This window comes from Neodiprion pinetum, chromosome 4 (assembly GCF_021155775.2).
Source record: "Neodiprion pinetum isolate iyNeoPine1 chromosome 4, iyNeoPine1.2, whole genome shotgun sequence".
Lineage (NCBI taxonomy): Eukaryota > Metazoa > Arthropoda > Insecta > Hymenoptera > Diprionidae > Neodiprion > Neodiprion pinetum.
Window position 1 is genome coordinate 41,630,426 of NC_060235.2, and position 18,239 is coordinate 41,648,664.

An 18,239-nucleotide genomic window follows, 5' to 3' on the forward strand; every position below is an offset into this window, starting at 1 on the left:
ATTCGCTTGCGATTCATAAGTCCTATAATTCCGACCCGTAGTTCTGACGTGTTCAGAAGGATGTTATTGTTGCCGGGTATCACAAAAAAACGCGTAAGAGAAGGCTAATTGGCACCATCGGAACCACGGGTCGGAACTACGGAACTCACGAATTGCAAGCGAATATCAACACAAATGAGATTCACTGATAAACCATGTGATCAGTTCACGGCTGCGCTTGTCGGGCAGCGTTTTATTGCCGCTGCCGATACATTTTCACGGAAAGCTCTTCACTTTCTGTAGCAGCGTGGCGCTGCTAGCTGCGATGGCATTAATTTACTGCCCGTGAAAATGCACCCTGTAACGGGTTCTCATCATAAAAGTCTATGGTTCTCAGGCTCTTTCAGGCTCTTTGGCTCTATGAAACGAATGATATGAGAGAGCGCCAACACTCACGGGACGCAAGCGACTCGCGCAGGCTGTTCTCTCTAGTTACAGTTTTATGGTGGCCCAGCATGCTGACGTGATCACTGATTCTCCTTCTAGATACTCTCTTCAGTTCGAAGCTTGATCGCATTCAGATTGCTGGGAAGGGAAAAAAAAAGAGAACAGAACTGTCTGCATTGCGGGTTCTATAGAAGCAGGAGCCTAAGTTTATCGTATTTATGTCAAAAAGTATGCCGGGCATGGTAAGTTGTTGCTTAAGATCTGTTAATTACACGTTAAATCGCTGAATTACGAACACAAAGGAACATCATACTTGCGATCGTAAATCCTACGAGAGTTTGCTGCACAAAATAACGCACGCCCCTTCGGCGCAACTGAAACGTCAATAATCCTGATTACAGTCGCAGCTTATGTCACGTTGAATTTATTGAGCTATTAGTTCATTCCCGGATAAATAATTTCTTCGAAAATCACCTTCGTATTTGAAGCCTGATTCCGTAACTATCGCGCGCGACAAAAAAGGTTTTCTGTTTAATCTTTTTTTCTGATTAGTAAAAATGACGTTTATCACATCTAATTCATCCTTTCCTCACCTGCAGTCACGCCTCGTGACGATATTTGCTTAAATATACTTACTAGTCGAATTTCAGTCAAATAAATGAACCATGTGCAATGCACCAAGTGACTCTTATATCGTTATACCATTTCCTCACCGCCAAATATTATTTATTTGAATCAGTTTGACAGTGTGTGACATGTATTTTAGAATATTTATAAATAGCTACTCAAACTGTCCGACCAGCTGGCATAATTTCTATTTAAAATTCCCAAACTTGTGGGTGTACATATAAAATCAATGTTCTGCGAATTCTGAACCCAATCAATTTTACTTTCATCATTAAATCTTATCTAATCTTTACCTAAGTTCACTGTCGCTCAGCGATTTCAACTTGAATTTTATAACCTTGGCCATAGCTTCTCGTTTATTTTGTCTGATTTATTGTTACTAACAATATTACATTTTTCATAGATAATGAAAGCGATCAAGTGTCCTACCGACGAGCTCAGCCTCTCCAACTGTGCTGTGATAAATCGTGATGATTTTCCAGATGATATAAAGTGAGTAGTTTGCCTACGATTTGCTTAAATTATGCTTGAATTAATTATTACAGCAATCAAAGAAAGCTGGTGTAGTAATAACAATGAAGTTTTAATTATTACTTAATTATTTTTTGAAAAATCAAGTTTGTTTGGAATTGTATTGAAAAAAACTTGATACATGGCAGTACAACTGAAGATCCAAAATTTTCTGAAACTCGTTTCACTTTCTTCATTTCCTCTGTTTTGCTGATGATCTATAAACCAGATAGTTTATTGTCAATCCCTCATTTCTAGCAATGGTTCTGTCATTAATCAGGATATTTGAATTGTCCGCAAACGAAGTACAATCTCACTACACCTTCTTTTTACCACAATTGTCAAATGTAATCTAATTCGGATTCGATTCGCAAGATTTAACAACGTGTATTGTCTCAGGCACATCGAAGTTACTACAGGTCCAAATCAGCATTTCGTTTTCACGGTAAAGACCCATCATGACATACCTCGTGGAACAGTCGGCTTCAGCTTGCCTCAACGTAAATGGGCAACACTGTCCCTCAATCAGGACATCGAAGTTCGTCCTTATCACTTTGACCCAACATCGAGCTCTGAATTCCTCTGCACAATCGTCGTCGAAGCCGACTTCCTGCAAAAGAAAACGTGAGTATTAGAAATAATGAAACTTACAGCTTTAGGTTTAACTTTTTTCAAAAGCAAACCATGGATAAATCAATGGAATTGAATGAAACTATTTTTCAGAACGACACTGGAGCCATATGACACGGAACTAATGGCGAAGGAATTTCTGCTGCAGTTCTCAGGCCAAGCATTTACAGTCGGGCAGCAGTTGGCATTCCAATTTCAAGATAAAAAGATGCTTGGACTTGTGATCAAAAGTTTGGAGGCAGCCGACATTGCAGCTATAAAATCAGGGCAGGACGCAAAGCCAAGAAAGACAAAAATGGGACGATGCCTAGGTGATACGATGATCCAATTTGAAAAAGCTGAGAATTCGAGCTTGAATTTAACTGGAAAAGCTAAGGGAAGAGTTGTTCGACAATCGATCATCAATCCTGACTGGGATTTCCAGAAAATGGGAATCGGTGGCTTGGACAAAGAGTTCAATGCCATATTCCGTCGAGCCTTTGCATCACGAGTATTTCCTCCTGAAGTCGTCGAGCAGCTTGGATGTAAGCACGTGAAAGGAATTCTTTTATACGGGCCGCCAGGTACCGGTAAAACTTTGATGGCTCGGCAGATAGGAACAATGTTAAACGCGAGGGAACCCAAGATCGTTAACGGGCCGCAGATCCTGGATAAATACGTTGGTGAGAGTGAAGCGAATATCCGAAGACTGTTCGCTGATGCTGAAGACGAAGAAAAACGGGTATGTTCCTCATATTTGTAACAATTTTTCAGGAAATCAATAGAAGATACAGGTTTGACCTCACGAATTCTACTTAATCTTTCAGCTGGGGCCAAACAGTGGACTGCACATAATAATCTTTGACGAAATCGATGCTATCTGCAAATCTCGTGGTAGCGTCGCTGGAAATACCGGCGTTCACGACACTGTTGTCAACCAGTTGCTTGCGAAGATTGATGGTGTGGAGCAGCTAAACAACATTCTTGTCATCGGGATGACGAACAGGAGAGACATGATTGACGAGGCTCTGTTGAGACCTGGCAGATTGGAGGTGAGAGGGATGCAAGTTGCTGATTGTAGAAGCGGACTTTTTAAGGTTCACTCTTCTTTCCATAAACCGTAAATTTTGTTTGACCATTATCAGGTTCAAATGGAAATTGGCTTGCCGAATGAACATGGTAGATATCAAATCGTGAACATTCACACGTCCAGAATGCGAGATTACAAGAAGATTGCACCTGATGTGGACCTGAAAGAACTGGCAACTCTGACAAAAAATTTTAGTGGTGCAGAATTGGAAGGTTTGGTAAGAGCTGCGCAGAGCACGGCTATGAACAGGCTAATCAAGGCGTCAAGCAAGGTAGAAGTCGATCCTGCAGCAATGGAGAAGCTCATGGTCGGCAGGAGCGATTTTCTTCACGCGTTGGAAAATGACATCAAACCTGTGAGTAAAAACGTTAAGAACATGCAATTTTGATTGTACTCTGTACACTGTTCAAATTATTGCCGCAAAAAATGGATTTTTTTGTATAGTTGAACAAAATTTACAGGCATTTGGTACTAGCGCTGATGCGTTGGATCATCTGTTAACACGTGGAATTATCAACTGGGGTCGGCCAGTTGCAGAGATACTTGCAGACGGTTCACTTTATATTCAGCAAGCTCGTGCTTCCGAAGGTTCTGGTCTCGTTTCCGTTCTATTGGAGGGACCGCCAAACAGTGGCAAGACTGCACTTGCTGCACGCATAGCGAAAAACTCCGACTTCCCATTCGTCAAAGTTTGCACACCGGAAGACATGGTGGGCTACACCGAATCTGCAAAGTGTCTGTCCATTCGAAAGGTGCATTTTTACTCACGATATTATCATGCATTTTGGATCCCAATCAAATTCAAATTGAAAGTATTGTGAGATATCAAAATAAATAGTTGTTTGCAAAAAGTTGTACCTTTGCTATAAAATTTCAGATCTTCGACGACGCATATCGTTCACAACTCAGTTGTATTTTGGTCGACAACATCGAACGGCTTCTGGATTATGGTCCAATTGGTCCACGATACTCGAATTTAACTCTCCAAGCGCTGTTGGTGCTTCTAAAGAAGGAACCTCCGCGTGGTCGCAAGCTGCTCATCTTATGCACAACGAGTCGCAGGTTTGAAATCTGAAAAAACAAGCTGAACGAGTAGCAATAAATTGTAGGTGGTTAAATATAATCAATAATCTATCTAACATTTCAAATTGTAGAGGTGTAATGGAAGATATGGAGATGCTGTCGGCATTCAGCACTGTTCTTCATGTACCCAACTTGTCGACTTCTGATCATCTTCTGGCTGTATTGGAAGAGGCGGATCTTTTCTCAAAGGAAGAACTTTCGTCTCTGCACGCTAAACTCCAAGGTCATCGGTAAGATCAGATATATAAATTATATTGCACATGGTTATTTTCATATAAAAAATTTATACAATACAATAATGAAATTTTGTATCGATTCATCATTACAGCATATTCATCGGTATCAAGAAGTTGTTGGGTCTTATCGACATGGCAAGACAAACAGAAGCTAATTACAGGGTGCCAAAGTTCTTGTCGAAGTTAGAAGAGGAGGGTGGCCTAGAGTAGATGGGTAAACTTAGGCGAGAAATTTAAATTATTATTAGGCTAAGCAAATCATTATTATTGTAATTAGCGAATTTAGATGAAAACTCATGCTAATATGCTTTCTGTAGATTAGCACTTGGCACTAATCTATTAATAAAATCCGAATCTCGGAGACGTACGATATTTACTAATCACGGAATTCTCATCCTTCGTTAGTTCGTCTGTTCACAGAAATCTACATAATTAAAATGTAATATAGCATTCCAGAGAATTTCGTAATCTCTCACTGAGATGTATTTATTTATACCAATGTTAGCATGGGTGTTGCATAAGCTAGCGTAACGCATTGTTTGAAAAGTTTTATTAATTATTGATATGATGCCCCGTACTTTGTTGTTATCAATCGCATTTTGATTGATTAAATCGCGTATATCGATATAATCAATTTTTTGCGCTATTTGTTGTTACACGATGCCTCCAATGATGGAAAATATTGTAATTAGACTCGATTTTAGTCATAATGTTGAAATCGTTAGTCGGTTGTCAAACACCGAGGAAATCTTAATTGTTGAAAACTTACATTTTTTGTTCATTGTTTAACCATAACTAGAGCAAAGTATTAATTATAGCTCGTTCTTGCGCAGGACTTGAGACTAGGATATTTTTATGCATTGTCTCGCTGTTGTGTTTGACAACAACAAACGCGAGACAATATACTGAAGAGAATATATTATATTAATGATAATTATGTATTTAAATATATATATGAAGCATATTATACAGATGAACGTTAGAAAAGACTTGATAATCTATGTAGTGTGAATTTCTGTAAAATACTGCCGTAACGCAGACTGCTTCTGTCATCAACTTTTAAACCGTAAATATCTTCGTCTTTGTAGGAATAAGTTATTCGAGTACTGTACGTTGTATTACATGCTTTTAACTACAACCTTCAAAGCGATCGTCCGAAATTGTTATCGATTCTTCGGTGTACCTTCCAGTAATAATTAGCCTAAACATAACTTGGTAGGAAAGTAACTTGAAAGAAACTTCTTCTTTAATATTATACACTTGTTGATTTTTGCTACTTCATTAAAAACTTTTGAAAAACTTGATATAAATTGATTTTCTCGACATTGTACGTATCTAATATCTCACACTTGAACAATACGTAATCTATGTAATTATTTTTTTGTACTTTACCTTATATTCTTGATGAATTGATACTTTGCTTATTTAAAAATTGTGTAATCGGTAAGAACGCATGTGCCTCAAATGTACGTACAGATCATGTATTTTCGAGTGAACAGAAAACTTCTGTCAATTACAAGCAGAACTTTCGGCGTATAAGAAAGTGCAAAGCGAGTTTCTATACTATTTCAGTTTTGCCGTTTTCTTCCAATTCACGTATCCAATTGTTAACGGAAACAAATTTAATAGTATAGCATTGGGACTGAAGACATGAAATGATTCATTTAGCAACTTGTCTTTACGCCTGTCTCTGGAACAAAAGCAGTTTCGAATATTTTTGAAAGCTATAAATGTAGTTTTCACGTTCAAAACCACCTTGGTTACAGTAATTGAATTTGAGTCTAAGGTACGAAAAAGATAAAGTCTGTACAAAACTAATGATACAGACTTGCCAATATTCAATAACTTCCTTCTTACTATGCAGCCATAGTATTTTTTGAACTGATTATTTTACCGTATAATCATTCCAGATTTTTTAAATATTGAATATTTTTTTATAACCCATGTACGTACTTTGTTACATTTTACAAAAAATGATATAAATTTTATTGATTTGTTTTTTTTTTCCATGATTAATACAGAATATTGTATATCATATATTTAATCTTCACGAGTATCAGTCATGACTGATACAAAGTTCAGTTGAGCACTGAAATTTATCCCAAGTTCCTGATTTTCCGTATAAATATATCATGTAAAATAAGAATTTAGACATTGTAGACAATAGAAATGAAAATAGTACTTATTCATGTATAAATTCAACTAGTTCTTTGTGACATAAAAAAAAAGAATCGAAGGAAAACAAGTAGTAATGTTCAAACACGAGAAATTGTTTGATTAATATTGTTGTCGATATTACTATCTCTTAGTGTTCATATTTCTCGATGTATTAATATTAACATGTCTGTGTATAAATAAAATAAAGTCAGTATCATATTACATCTCACCTCTCTGACGAAAATGGGTTGTGCAGAAACTAAGGAAGCACATGAGAAATTTGAATTGGCCAAGTTTTACATAATTTCCTGGACATCCAATATTCGCCAGAGCTATTACTCCTTATTCAAAAACCGATATTTTCCATCGAAGATTGAAGTAAATTCTTATTTTTAGGGTAGTAAACAATGATTACAAGAAAACACAAATTACATAGGAAACGTCAGATATATTTTTAGCTTTCAATGTATCCGTGTGTGTGTTTGTATGTAGTTAATGAATAATGAATAAAAATATTATATGAATTTGTTTTTTTTCTTCGTTTGCTACAATTACAATTTACAACTGAATATACACATTTTTTTTACATCTTTTTTTTTTAGTCGTTACATATATTAATTATTTTTTTTAACATGTTTATGTTTGTTTAAGATAATTAATTTTTTTTTTTTAAAACGCTCATGCAACAACTAATATTTGAATCTTATTTCTCTCAGTTATAACGTATTATAAATAGTTACGTGATACTCAATCATAAATCAGCAATTTGTGAAACAGTAAATTACAACTGCACATACTTTATAACTCCCAATATCCAGTTTTGCCTTGGTATGATACCTGCATAACGGTACGATTTTTAAATTGAGTATTCGATTTATGGTCACATTGTCTATACGTTACATTATAAAACAAATTTAATCATTCTTACGCTAAAACACAAATTCAGTTTTATTTATTTAATTATTTTCGAAGCATGTTATTATATTTATATGGCACATCTCACGCAGCGAAGCTGCTATCGAGACCTTCTCAAACGTTTTTAGATTTCAATCTCGTCTTTGTAATAACATTTCGTTAAACACCTTGAGATATCTCGAAGCATGGCCACAACGTAAAATAAACTTCACAGCTAGGGAAACTGGGAAAATGATTTTTTAAGATTGTGCACAGGACTTGATAGTATCGCGAATGCGATTGACAAAATATTATGCGATTGTTCATTGATTGTTTTCAAGAGAATTATGTCGAGTGGACACGTTACTTACAGCGTGTATGTTATAAAGGTATTCATTATTATTGCTATATGATTCGTGAATAGTCGGATTGCCACAGTCTTGTAGGCAGAAAATTTATCTAATTATTACGGTATACTTCGACTTATATTCCACAGATATACGTGAATTTGTATGGCCATGCTCGATAAATACAATAAAAGGCGAGAAAAAAACATTTTCTGTTACCTAATACTTAAATAATAATTACAGAGATATTGGTCATCAGTGTTTAAGCAATACGTATTGGAAAGTATCTGGTAACAAATTAATTAAAAGATGATGTTAAGTATTCATATCTGTATCGATTTTTACTATTTTTGCACTCTGTTAACCGATAACAGACGTTTTTTCTGAAATCGGGAAAATATTCGTCAAACTTTACGCTTACCTATCTAATGGAATTGGAAATGATACGTGAATGAAAGAATTTAGAATTCTTGTGTTAAGATTTTGCGGATACAGAATTCTATGTAAAGGTAAAACATATTTACGTTAATGAGAACATCGTCACTTACTATCCAAACTTAATTTATAAGCATTTCCTAATCTACATTCTACTGGCACCATTGATTATTTGCACAGCCAATTTACAAAACTATGCAATCGGCACAATTTCAGGTATAAAATATACACCTTTAACGTTGTTTATATCGTCAAGTTTTACGTTGAACACTACGAAGTATTCACACTTGTAATTTTTTGTTACCAAACACCCTGCAATATATAACAGTACTTACGTAATTTGAATTTATTATTCTAAAGAACAGATTTACCAACGAACGGACGATAATCAGTTAAACGAAATGAAACAGTAAACATAAAATTTGTACACATGTTGTTATTATTATTATTATTATTATTCTTGTTATTATTATTATGTACTTTTTACAGAAATTAGCCTTCTACTTTTTTTCTTCTGTCTTTCGTACAAATCATTCGAATGAATAAATAATTCAATTACACTCTTTTATTATTATTTTATACTTCAGTATCAGTACAGAGATTTTTTTTAATTTTTTTTTTTTTTTTGTACACGAATTATTGTGAATTTTAAGAGAAAAAAAACTTACAACTTGATCGGTTTGGGATATGATTACAAATGGTTGAACCATTTTTGCAAACAAAAGTAAAGTGAGATTTATAATCGTTCAAAGAGCGGTCACGTTATTTAATCTGATTTATTATAATTATATCAGCACAGCAGATTCTGATTAAATTAAATATAAAACTTTTTTATTCTTACTGATTTATACGTTAAAATTTTTGGCAGTCATAGAACAGCTCGAGTTTTTTGATTAATTGTTTATTAATTTTTTTTTTTTTAATTTTGTTTATATCAGAGATTTGTCGTTCTTGCAGCGATTCCTGTCATAAAAGTAATATGTTTTATCGAATATGATCGAAGTAGATAATCTAATATAGGTATGCAGTTTTGCGCCTGAAACATATTACAGTGTGATTTAGAAGGGGATTCATGATGTATAAATATTAACTTTCGACAGCTAATTACAAGTCAGAGTTTCTAAGGAGGTACGATTTTTATCTTCAACGAAAAAAAAAAAAAAATAGTCAACAAATACCTCAACGAAAAGTAGAATGCTTGAGTAGATTCGGAAAGAGTGCTGAGATGCGAATAGAGGATCGTTTAACACATCGTTAAATTTCAAGTTTTTTTTTTTTACCTCAAGTTTTGACCGAATAAAGTAAATAAAAATACAATAAATAACTTGTAAAAATCTTTGACGTAATTATTTGATAATTCATAATATTTCTGAATTATTTTAATCAATAATTACCATCACGTCAAACCGCGTTTCAAATTGGTCGCATGAAACGCATATTTTCTGTATCATTTCTCGCATTCTCCACTCTTTCCGCAGTCGGTAAATATAATTTCCAGTCCCATCTCCAAGATAGAGAAAATATTACATAACAACTGACACAGTCAGTAAGAATACTTGGTGACATATATATTAAAATGAATCACGATGGTTTACAAGATGGAAATTTCTTTACGCTGATACACGATATCGGTTTACGCCATCTTCTCTTTCCGTGGTGACCAATTTGTTTGATATGACTATTACACGCCTCTTTTTGATCTCCGATACTTCTGTCCAATTCCTGGAGTTTTCTTTCTTCTATAAAAAAAATTACAATTAACAACGAATGATCATGTTTCAAGTAAAATTCAGTAAAGTAATGGGACGTTTTACAATCGCAATATATAAACTCAATGTTAAAACATGGACAAAGTATATGAAACCTGAGGATATCATCACCAAACTAAATGTTAGCACAAAGAATTACAAGTAGGATACGATGACGGGTTGAAAAAATATGAACACTGATAAATAATTTATGATTGGGTAGGCGAAGAATAAAAAATGGAAATTATCACCGATGATTGAGAATGAAAATAGGTACAGGGTTGAGGATTAAAAAGTCAAAACAGACGGCATGACATACCAGGGTGCAAAAAAAAACTTACAAAACACATGTTCATCTATAAACAAATTCATAATAGTCAGTTTGAAAAGTTATTCGTTTGACAGTTTCGAAGTGTTAGTTGAGTAAAAGAGAGACGATACGAGCGATTTGTTAATAAAAAATACCCCACCTATTGTTAAAAAAAGATTCTCAAAAATACAAGGTGAATTTAGGATCGATACGACGGACACGGGGTGCTAAGAAGAGTGAATAGAATAATAGTACCGCTTATTGAAAAATCCAGAATCCAAAACTGAAACCAGCTACGCATATGTCAGTGTTATAGAATGACGCATGTCTTTGAGAAGAATAATACAATACAGTTAGGCGACAAACGCTTTCTCTCATCTCTTCGGCCTAAATCTGAAAAGCAAAACCTGTGTGTCAAGAGGTTTTGCAGAGTATGGATGTAACACAAGATTCCGGTTGAATTTAACTGATATTAATCGTCTATGATGCAGCAATTTTTATACTATCTCAGTCTGTACTAGTTGTTAGTATGTAGTTCAAATGCAGAATGCACACTCCGCGTGCTTATCATTGGTGCACGTAATGTCTGGGACTTACCAATTGTGCGGGGGCCACCAATCTGGGCTTACAAGCAATTTGTATGAATCTACCCAATTAAAACAATTCAATGTAGCACGACAGAAAAAAGATTAAATTAATTTTTTCTTAAAAAAGCTCAGCTAATATGATCTTTGCGAGTGAAACTGAGGAAAGCAAGAGAAAAATAAAGATTAAAGAAACGCTTTCATTAAAAATTAGTTGGTTGACGAGAAGCGTATGAATTATAATGCAAAATTGAAGAAAAAAGGAAACATATAATCTCTCGATATGTTTACAGCTACGTATATAAGTTTGTTGTTATTACATAGCGTTGATTGTATAAGTGACTTATTGCAGCAATAAATAGTAAATTATATGCATACAAGCCTATTTGTGTATTATATGACGCTCAAGGTTTTCATTATTAGCAAGTCTAAGTGGTGTATAATTGTGACGCGACAAGTCTCTAGTCTTACGCCATTTGTAATGCGAGATACTGACCTTTGGAGCGATAATCATATAATATTAATTGCAGGTAAAAAAGGAAAAAAAAAAAAAACCGCATATAATGATGTTTAATACTGACCATTGAGTTGATGTTCTGTGTAATAGGTAGGATTTGTTTCGACTCCATAATGGTGTTCTATAAGGTATGGAAGAACAGTCATAGTGTGCCATTCATCACCCCTTAGAGGTGGTACAGGGACTTCTTCCAGTGTCTTAGGCGGTCTCCACAATGTCCACGAATGTTGCCTGATCTGCTGCAGCGTAAATCTTCGGTCGACTTCCTTTTGTAGCATTCCCTCTAACAGTGATCGTAAGGAATTGTCTACAGCCTCTGGTATTTTATATTCACCTTTTCCAATATTCTCATATAACTTGTAAATATTGTCCCCTTCGAAGGGGTATTCGCCTGTTGTAATATTATATCTACAAAGTAGAACAGTTGAACATACTATTCAAATAAATATACATACACGTTACATTTATTTACACACACTCAACTCGTAATAATAAGTAAGTCGAGACATCGTTTGCCAAATATGACGTACAATACAAGTATTGTGTCGGTTTCATATTGCATATCGAAATTTACATGATGTCGAATACATGAGTAAATACAAATTTTTACAAAGTATTAGTTAAAACCACATAGAAATATTTTCTTCAAAATTTTGCAGATTTGCTTCTGTACAGTTTCAATTCAGACTCAAGCCAAGGTAGTTTTAAATAATAATGCGGAAAAATTTGCAGAGTGAAATTTGACTCAAGAGTGTGCAATAACGAGTTGCATTATTTTAGTAACAAAAGCGCTAACTGTAATTACTTACAAAGTGACTCCACTGCTCCAAATGTCTACTTTGAAGCCAGCAAATGTTTCACAGCCATTAGCAATTTCTGGAGGTTGAAATGCCGGAGAGCCTTGGCCCGCCGTGCATGTGTCATCCTTGGCAAACATGTCCAAGGCCTGTAAAAAAATTTCAAGTATACGTAATTAGTTTCAATAGCGTGTGAAATTACAGCATGAAGTATTATTTGAAAATAACCTAAATATAAAAAGTAAAATGATGTGATAATGCTTTAGTACACTGTGAGGATTTGACTATCTAGTTCTAACGATTATGTAGCGATTAGAGGTGTAGCTAATCAAACGTACACACCTCAGCTACACCGAGGTCGCTAATTTTCAGAGTACCGTCTAGCGTCAAAAGTAAATTTCCAGGTTTAATATCTTTGTGAACGATTCCCTTGCCGTGAAGGTATTCAAGGCCGTCCAAGAGTTGGTTAAAATACCCGTGCGCTTGCCAGAGCGGAAATTTCTTGTGAGGTGTGCTTTCCAGCATATCCTGAAAATAATACTGATAAGTTGGAAAAGTTTTGGCCTTCTTACGCAATTTCTGTAACTTCTACCCGCAACTATAAGCGCGGAAAATAAAAAAATAAACAAAAAAAACACGATTTTCTTAAAGTCATCGATAAATAAAAATGTTATTAATGCAGTTTTTATATTTCATTTCGACATAACGTGTGTGAATAAACGTCTTTCTTACAAACGATTCTAGGGTGTGCCAATTACTGTGAAAATGATCTAATGGAGTCATAATTTATACGTTACATTGATATAACAGTATTTAAACAGCAAATATACAAAGATTGTAAAAAGGAGGCAGAATGTCATCGGCTAGAAATAATTGAAGCATTGGCCTTTGGAATGAAAAATTAATTCTAGGATTAGACATTTTAATAATGAGAAACAGAAAGCGTATACCTGTAAACCTCCCACGCAAAACTCCATTACCAAATACATCTTTTCTTTTTCGTGATTATATAAAACGTCCACCAACCCGATAACATTTTTATGTTTCAATATCCTCAGCATTTGAATTTCCCTAAAACAGAGACGAAAACAATCGAGGTTAATTCTTGAATTAGATTAAAAACTCTCTACGCCGAATATGCAAGTTGTTCAAAATCATCATAAGCTTGAGAAACGACTGATTAAGAATTGATACAACCATGATTAGCAAGTAATTGTATTTAAACTAGAAGGAGAGAGAGTGAATGAAATTAATAAAATGCAGGGCAATAAGATGTTGAATTTTGGCAAGTGAAATGGTATCGCACCGTTGAACATTGAGTTCGCCGTTGGGTATCCTGCGGAGTTTTTTTTTCTTCAAAATCTTAACAGCTCTCCGACAGAGGGTTTCCGAGTCGAGCATCTCTTTAACTTTTCCGTAACTCCCCTCCCCCAAAAGGTCACCCATAACATATTTACCAATTAATTTACATGTTTTCTTTTTTTCCTCATATATTATTTGGTCCGAATCCACTCTGTGAAAGAACATGTTGATATCGTCCAAGTCATAATTACTATCGTCGTTCTCCCACCTCACTGGCTCTATGTCGCTGAATATTTCATTATTTATCTCCTCGACGTCAGGATCACCTACTGTGATCCTACTGTCCATTTTCACAACACCGAATATCACTTAAATTACATAAATCTTTTACAAGTTAACCTAAAACACCACCGGCGACATCATTGTTGTACCGAAATCTCACCTCATACCAAGAGATGGAACATCGCTGGACACGTAAATAAATTTCGCGCCACCTAGCAAAGAAAATCAGAAGTATAAAAGGTAACTAGATGGTAAGCGCATGTTCAACCTTATCGCTTAAGCACCTTGAAAATTAGCTACAAAAATCGTCGGTACAGCGTGCTCATTTGGTAGAATCATTGATCTCTTATGATTGGTGGATAAGATGCTAGCTATATAATATTGATAGGTACTATTCGTTTAAAAAAACCTTCAATGAGTAATGAAAAAAAGCCCTACTATTTAGTGAAGTATTTCCTTGCAAGGCTTTGCTGTTGAGGTTGTTAACTTGTTAATCGCAAGTCGAACCGCATTTATCAGACACCGCAGGTGATACCTGTGAACGATAATAAATAGAATTACCATATAATTTGAATAAGCAAATATTTTTATTTTCTATTTGCTGATAGATTGGAGTAATTTTCTCCTCAGCGATTTGCACGTTGTCTCAACACGATTTCCTGAAAAATGTTTGTGCCAGGAAAACATGTGATAGGGTCAAGAAAACGAAATGTAATAAATTATTTGATATATTCTTGTCTCGTTACACAGAAACGCAGCTGGCTTTTACAATCGGCTCCTCCGTGGCAGCCTTAATAATAGCTGATATATTATATGTATGTGTAATGATAGACAATACGTACTGCATTAAGATGACTATAAACCAAGTGCGAATGTCGCAGTACAATTAATGGTTGTAAATGAGATAGAATAGATTATTTACAATACCATTGTTAACCATTGGAAACGAGGTCCCCTCCCTATTTTGGAATGTTGTCTCTAGTTATGATACGTATCCTTAAACGATTATACTTATAATTTATAGAAATAATAAGTTAACTACATTATTTGGGTATTTATAATAATAATTTATAAATCATCACAACTATACCACGTCGTCTTTTTTCCCCATATAAGTGGACAGTACATATTTAATCTTCAATTATATATACCGTCGGATTTGTACTTAAAGTATAATAATATTATTTGGACAGAGTTATTTAAGCCGGTTCAATTTTACATCGTCCTCACATGCGAATAACGGGTATTTCGTTGCGACCAATTCTCGTTCTAAATATAAACTAAATAGATCGCAGATTACTATTTCGAGTAAATATCATTTTGCTTATGACGGTTAATACCGATGAAAATACTTCTGGAAAAGATTGAAAATGACTCGGATGATCGGGATGAGTTTAAGTAATGCGAAACATTTGTTCTCCATTACTTTATTCGATATAGGGAGAGAAAAATTTCTCACGAAACTCACTGGATAGCGTGTGTTAAGACGTTGCATGGAATGATTGAAGGTGTCGTGCGGCGATTGCCCGCTGAATAATAAATAGCTAACAGTTGTAAATATCTGTCTCTCTTTCTCTAGTGATCACACTTCCGCTATAGGCAATATATAGTATCTATATACTAATGACTATTTATTTAGTTTTAATAACACTACGTAGGCCTTTTTGATTTTGCTTAAGATACAGCTTAATTGCATGAGTCAAGTTTGGTTTTTTTTTCAACCGATGCAACGTTATAAAACTACGTTTCTTCTACAGTACAATATGCTAATTAGAAGATTTATGTGATATATTATTACACTAAATTTATAATTATGTTATATAATATATATATAATATGTTGTATATTATTTTATTATATAATTTCTATAATTTATTATTATAAATTTCACGTTGTTTTCGAATGGCCCCAATCTGCAAAAGAATTACATCGGTATGTTAATAGATGCGAAATGCAAGGTTCCAGCGTTTGATCACCTGCATGCATCGGGATTAAATTTATGCTAATTCTTACCGATTTCGGAATTGCTTGATGCGTTAATTCTTAGGCTTGGTAATACAGTGAGAGAATTTGAACAGTTGATTATTAAGTCGAAACGCCTTCGCCGTGTGCGAATGTGTGCAGCACTCGCACACTAGCGGATGCGTGAAAAACATTTCAATCTTTCGATCTTCAACTTCAGTGCAGAAACATCGACGAGCCGGGATCCTCAGGTATCCGTCCGCCGCTAAGCCCGGGCGTCGTAAACCCGGACGACAACGGTTTGCCCCTCCAAGGATCACTTCGCGGTGATCAATGTTCACAATTAATCATTCACCTTATGCCGGTCATTTCTGAAAGAGGCACAACGACGCAGGGGATGTTTACATCAAATTATTATGTTTATGATCAATGCAGCATAAGTTATACGAATCAATTCACAAGCTACAAATTCGAATTGAAATTAAAATGATGATAAAACTAAATTCTTGCCATGAATATGTGAACCTTGAAATAGTTGGTAATAGCACACAAGAACTAAATACCATTTTATAGTCAAAATAAAATCGCAAGTGAGTAAACGACAGCCATTTTGATTTTTACATGCAGCATTGAGTTTACGTGATGACATTTATGTGCGTAGGATCGATCGATGTAAGCTTTGCTGTCTTTTGACTTCTCTTTGCAGGAAACTGGATTATCTTTCCTCATAGTTTCCGATATTCGGGGAATTTCGATAAAACTAGGATTCTCACCTTTTCCTCGGTGATGCTGCTCGCTGATGTAATTCTCTGAGATGGTTCGAGTCTCCGCCGTCTCTCCTCGGCGGCATCGGCGTCAAGACTCACGGTTGTTTGCACCGGTTGGGCGACGACCGAGGCGTTCACATGCCGAGTCTTAATCAAGGGTGGGTTCCGGGATTGCGGTACCGCGAACGCCCTACGCAGGGCGCCCCGCGGTGGTGAAGGAGGCGGGTACGATATTCCTGCGACGATAAGGTCGGGGGCGATTATTGGTAATCCGACGTTGATTAAATACCTCGTTTACGAGGAACGAGGTGAAGGGACGAAAAATTGGGGACGGATATTGGGATATTATGTTACTCGTAATTGATAGCACGGAAATGATCGCTGGTCCGCGGCAATATACATCACGCAATAGTATAATCTATATTTATCAGTATAGAATTTCATCAACCTTGACTTGGAGAACGCATGAAGGAGCTATAACACCTCGAAATAATGAGTCTAGAAAGAAACAAGAAGTTTGGTGCATTGACGTCTGATGAATTTCTGGTCCGTCTATTAGTATTCCTCAAGCCAATTATAATAAGTTTATTTGAACTAAGAATGGACAAGGTGTTAATCTTGATCTTCGACGTTATGATCACTGGACGCTTAGTGGTTACCAAATTTTCAACTCAAAACGGTAGCTCGAATGATATAAATTTAGACCAACCTCTGTGTCCAGGAGACAGGAGAGTATCCTTGCTCTTGGTGATCTGAGGAACGATCAGGAGAGAGTTAGGCGGTGTTGGCGAGACGGTTGACGTTTGTGGTGACGTTGCAAGGGTCAGATTCGGCAAAGACTGACCTAGACCCGAGTACGCCGGTACTTGGACGCTGAGGGTGTTTGGCGTCGGAGATTTGCAGAGGAGCGAGCGCCTGGAACGGGACAAGAATTGAAGCGAAGTCCGCATGCGGGAGGAGAAAAATTGACGTAATTTAATTTACCTGACTTGCAGAGGCCTGAGATTGTGCCCGGCAGCTGCAAGTTCACTGCCGCCCTCTTCCGAGGACACACTGGAGGCACGGGGAGGTTCGTTCGTCTCGACGCTGACATTCCTGCTGGGATTGTAGCTGGCGACGAAGCTGTTGCTGCCGGGAGAAACGCCCTCCATCTCCATGCTTCCGCTGTGCAAAAACCACGAGTCAAAATACCGTGGAAGTGTAAATGCGAATGTAAATTTGTCGAGTAGGAAGATGTTGGAGGGTATAACAGCAGTGCTATCCCAACACTACATCTGCATGGCATAACGCTGTACGTCCCGGACGCGAGCTTACGAGACGAGGCGAGGAGTGCTGGGAGTGGATATGCAAAACTAGGTAAATCCGTGAGAAAAAAACACAAGGCTAGTGAAAAAAAAAAAATAAATAAAAAAATAAAAAACGAATTGGAAATGGTGCTTCACTGTGCTTTCAAGGAGAATAATTCCCCCCAGGTGGAATAGATTTATCTTCGAATACTCCGGATACTCGTTAGATTCTATATACGTAGTTGGGCTACTCGCAACATTCGATTTCAT

The 18,239-nt window shown here is 36.0% G+C and overlaps 3 protein-coding genes across 12 annotated transcripts in view; 1 reads left to right on the plus strand and 2 right to left on the minus strand.

The window, feature by feature from the left end:
• Nucleotides 1–509: 509 nt before the first annotated feature.
• Nucleotides 510–6,960, plus strand: LOC124216313 (vesicle-fusing ATPase 1). The gene is made up of 10 exons (XM_046620668.1): nucleotides 510–668; nucleotides 1,457–1,545; nucleotides 1,963–2,187; nucleotides 2,287–2,914; nucleotides 3,000–3,224; nucleotides 3,318–3,617; nucleotides 3,724–4,014; nucleotides 4,140–4,324; nucleotides 4,417–4,575; nucleotides 4,674–6,960. Exons 1-10 carry the CDS (start codon nucleotides 645–647, stop codon nucleotides 4,789–4,791), a joined length of 2,244 nt encoding a protein of 747 aa, XP_046476624.1. The 5' UTR covers nucleotides 510–644; the 3' UTR covers nucleotides 4,792–6,960.
• Nucleotides 5,228–14,108, minus strand: Lkb1 (Lkb1 kinase). Of its 3 annotated transcripts, XM_046623517.2 has the most exons (7): nucleotides 13,677–14,108; nucleotides 13,321–13,441; nucleotides 12,713–12,898; nucleotides 12,383–12,519; nucleotides 11,638–11,981; nucleotides 11,070–11,118; nucleotides 10,014–10,153 (listed from the first exon to the last, which is right to left on the minus strand). In XM_046623517.2, coding segments are annotated over exons 1-7 (1,182 nt in total). In that variant the 5' UTR covers nucleotides 14,021–14,108; the 3' UTR covers nucleotides 10,014–10,152. The 3 variants fall into 3 exon arrangements, with proteins under 3 accessions (XP_046479471.1, XP_046479473.1, XP_046479472.1); XM_046623515.2 differs by lacking the exon at nucleotides 11,070–11,118 and having other exon boundaries at nucleotides 5,228–10,153; XM_046623516.1 differs by lacking the exons at nucleotides 10,014–10,153; nucleotides 11,070–11,118 and adding an exon at nucleotides 10,728–10,865.
• Nucleotides 14,109–14,666: 558 nt separating this feature from the next.
• LOC124217630 (pleckstrin homology domain-containing family G member 5) overlaps nucleotides 14,667–18,239 on the minus strand; it is a 168,235-nt gene continuing 164,662 nt past the window's right edge. For 7 of the 8 annotated variants that reach the window (XR_006882868.2, XR_006882870.2, XR_006882872.2 and 4 more), the window contains 5 exons: nucleotides 17,668–17,847; nucleotides 17,393–17,598; nucleotides 16,690–16,919; nucleotides 15,968–16,287; nucleotides 14,667–15,867 (listed from right to left, as the gene is read on the minus strand). Coding sequence is in view for 1 of the 8 variants with exons in the window: in XM_046623514.2 (XP_046479470.1) it covers nucleotides 16,282–16,287; nucleotides 16,690–16,919; nucleotides 17,393–17,598; nucleotides 17,668–17,847 (622 nt within the window). In the remaining 7 variants the exon portion in view is untranslated. Of the gene's footprint in view, nucleotides 16,288–16,689; nucleotides 16,920–17,392; nucleotides 17,599–17,667; nucleotides 17,848–18,239 lie in introns of all 8 variants that reach the window. The other variant, XM_046623514.2, reaches the window with a different exon arrangement.

Bases quoted from the DNA above. Each gene is read 5' to 3' on its own strand.
- Lkb1 (XM_046623515.2), bottom strand. From the start codon at position 14,020: ATGGACAGTAGGATCACAGTAGGTGATCCTGACGTCGAGGAGATAAAT. The intron at 12,899-13,320 runs GTATACGCTTTC...TATTATTTTCAG, and splicing joins TTTGCGTGGGAGGTTTACAG to GATATGCTGGAAAGCACACC. The intron at 12,520-12,712 runs GTGTGTACGTTT...ATTTTTTTACAG, and splicing joins GCGACCTCGGTGTAGCTGAG to GCCTTGGACATGTTTGCCAA.
- LOC124216313 (XM_046620668.1), top strand. From the start codon at position 645: ATGTCAAAAAGTATGCCGGGCATG. The intron at 1,546-1,962 runs GTGAGTAGTTTG...GTATTGTCTCAG, and splicing joins GATTTTCCAGATGATATAAA to GCACATCGAAGTTACTACAG. The intron at 3,225-3,317 runs GTGAGAGGGATG...GACCATTATCAG, and splicing joins TGAGACCTGGCAGATTGGAG to GTTCAAATGGAAATTGGCTT.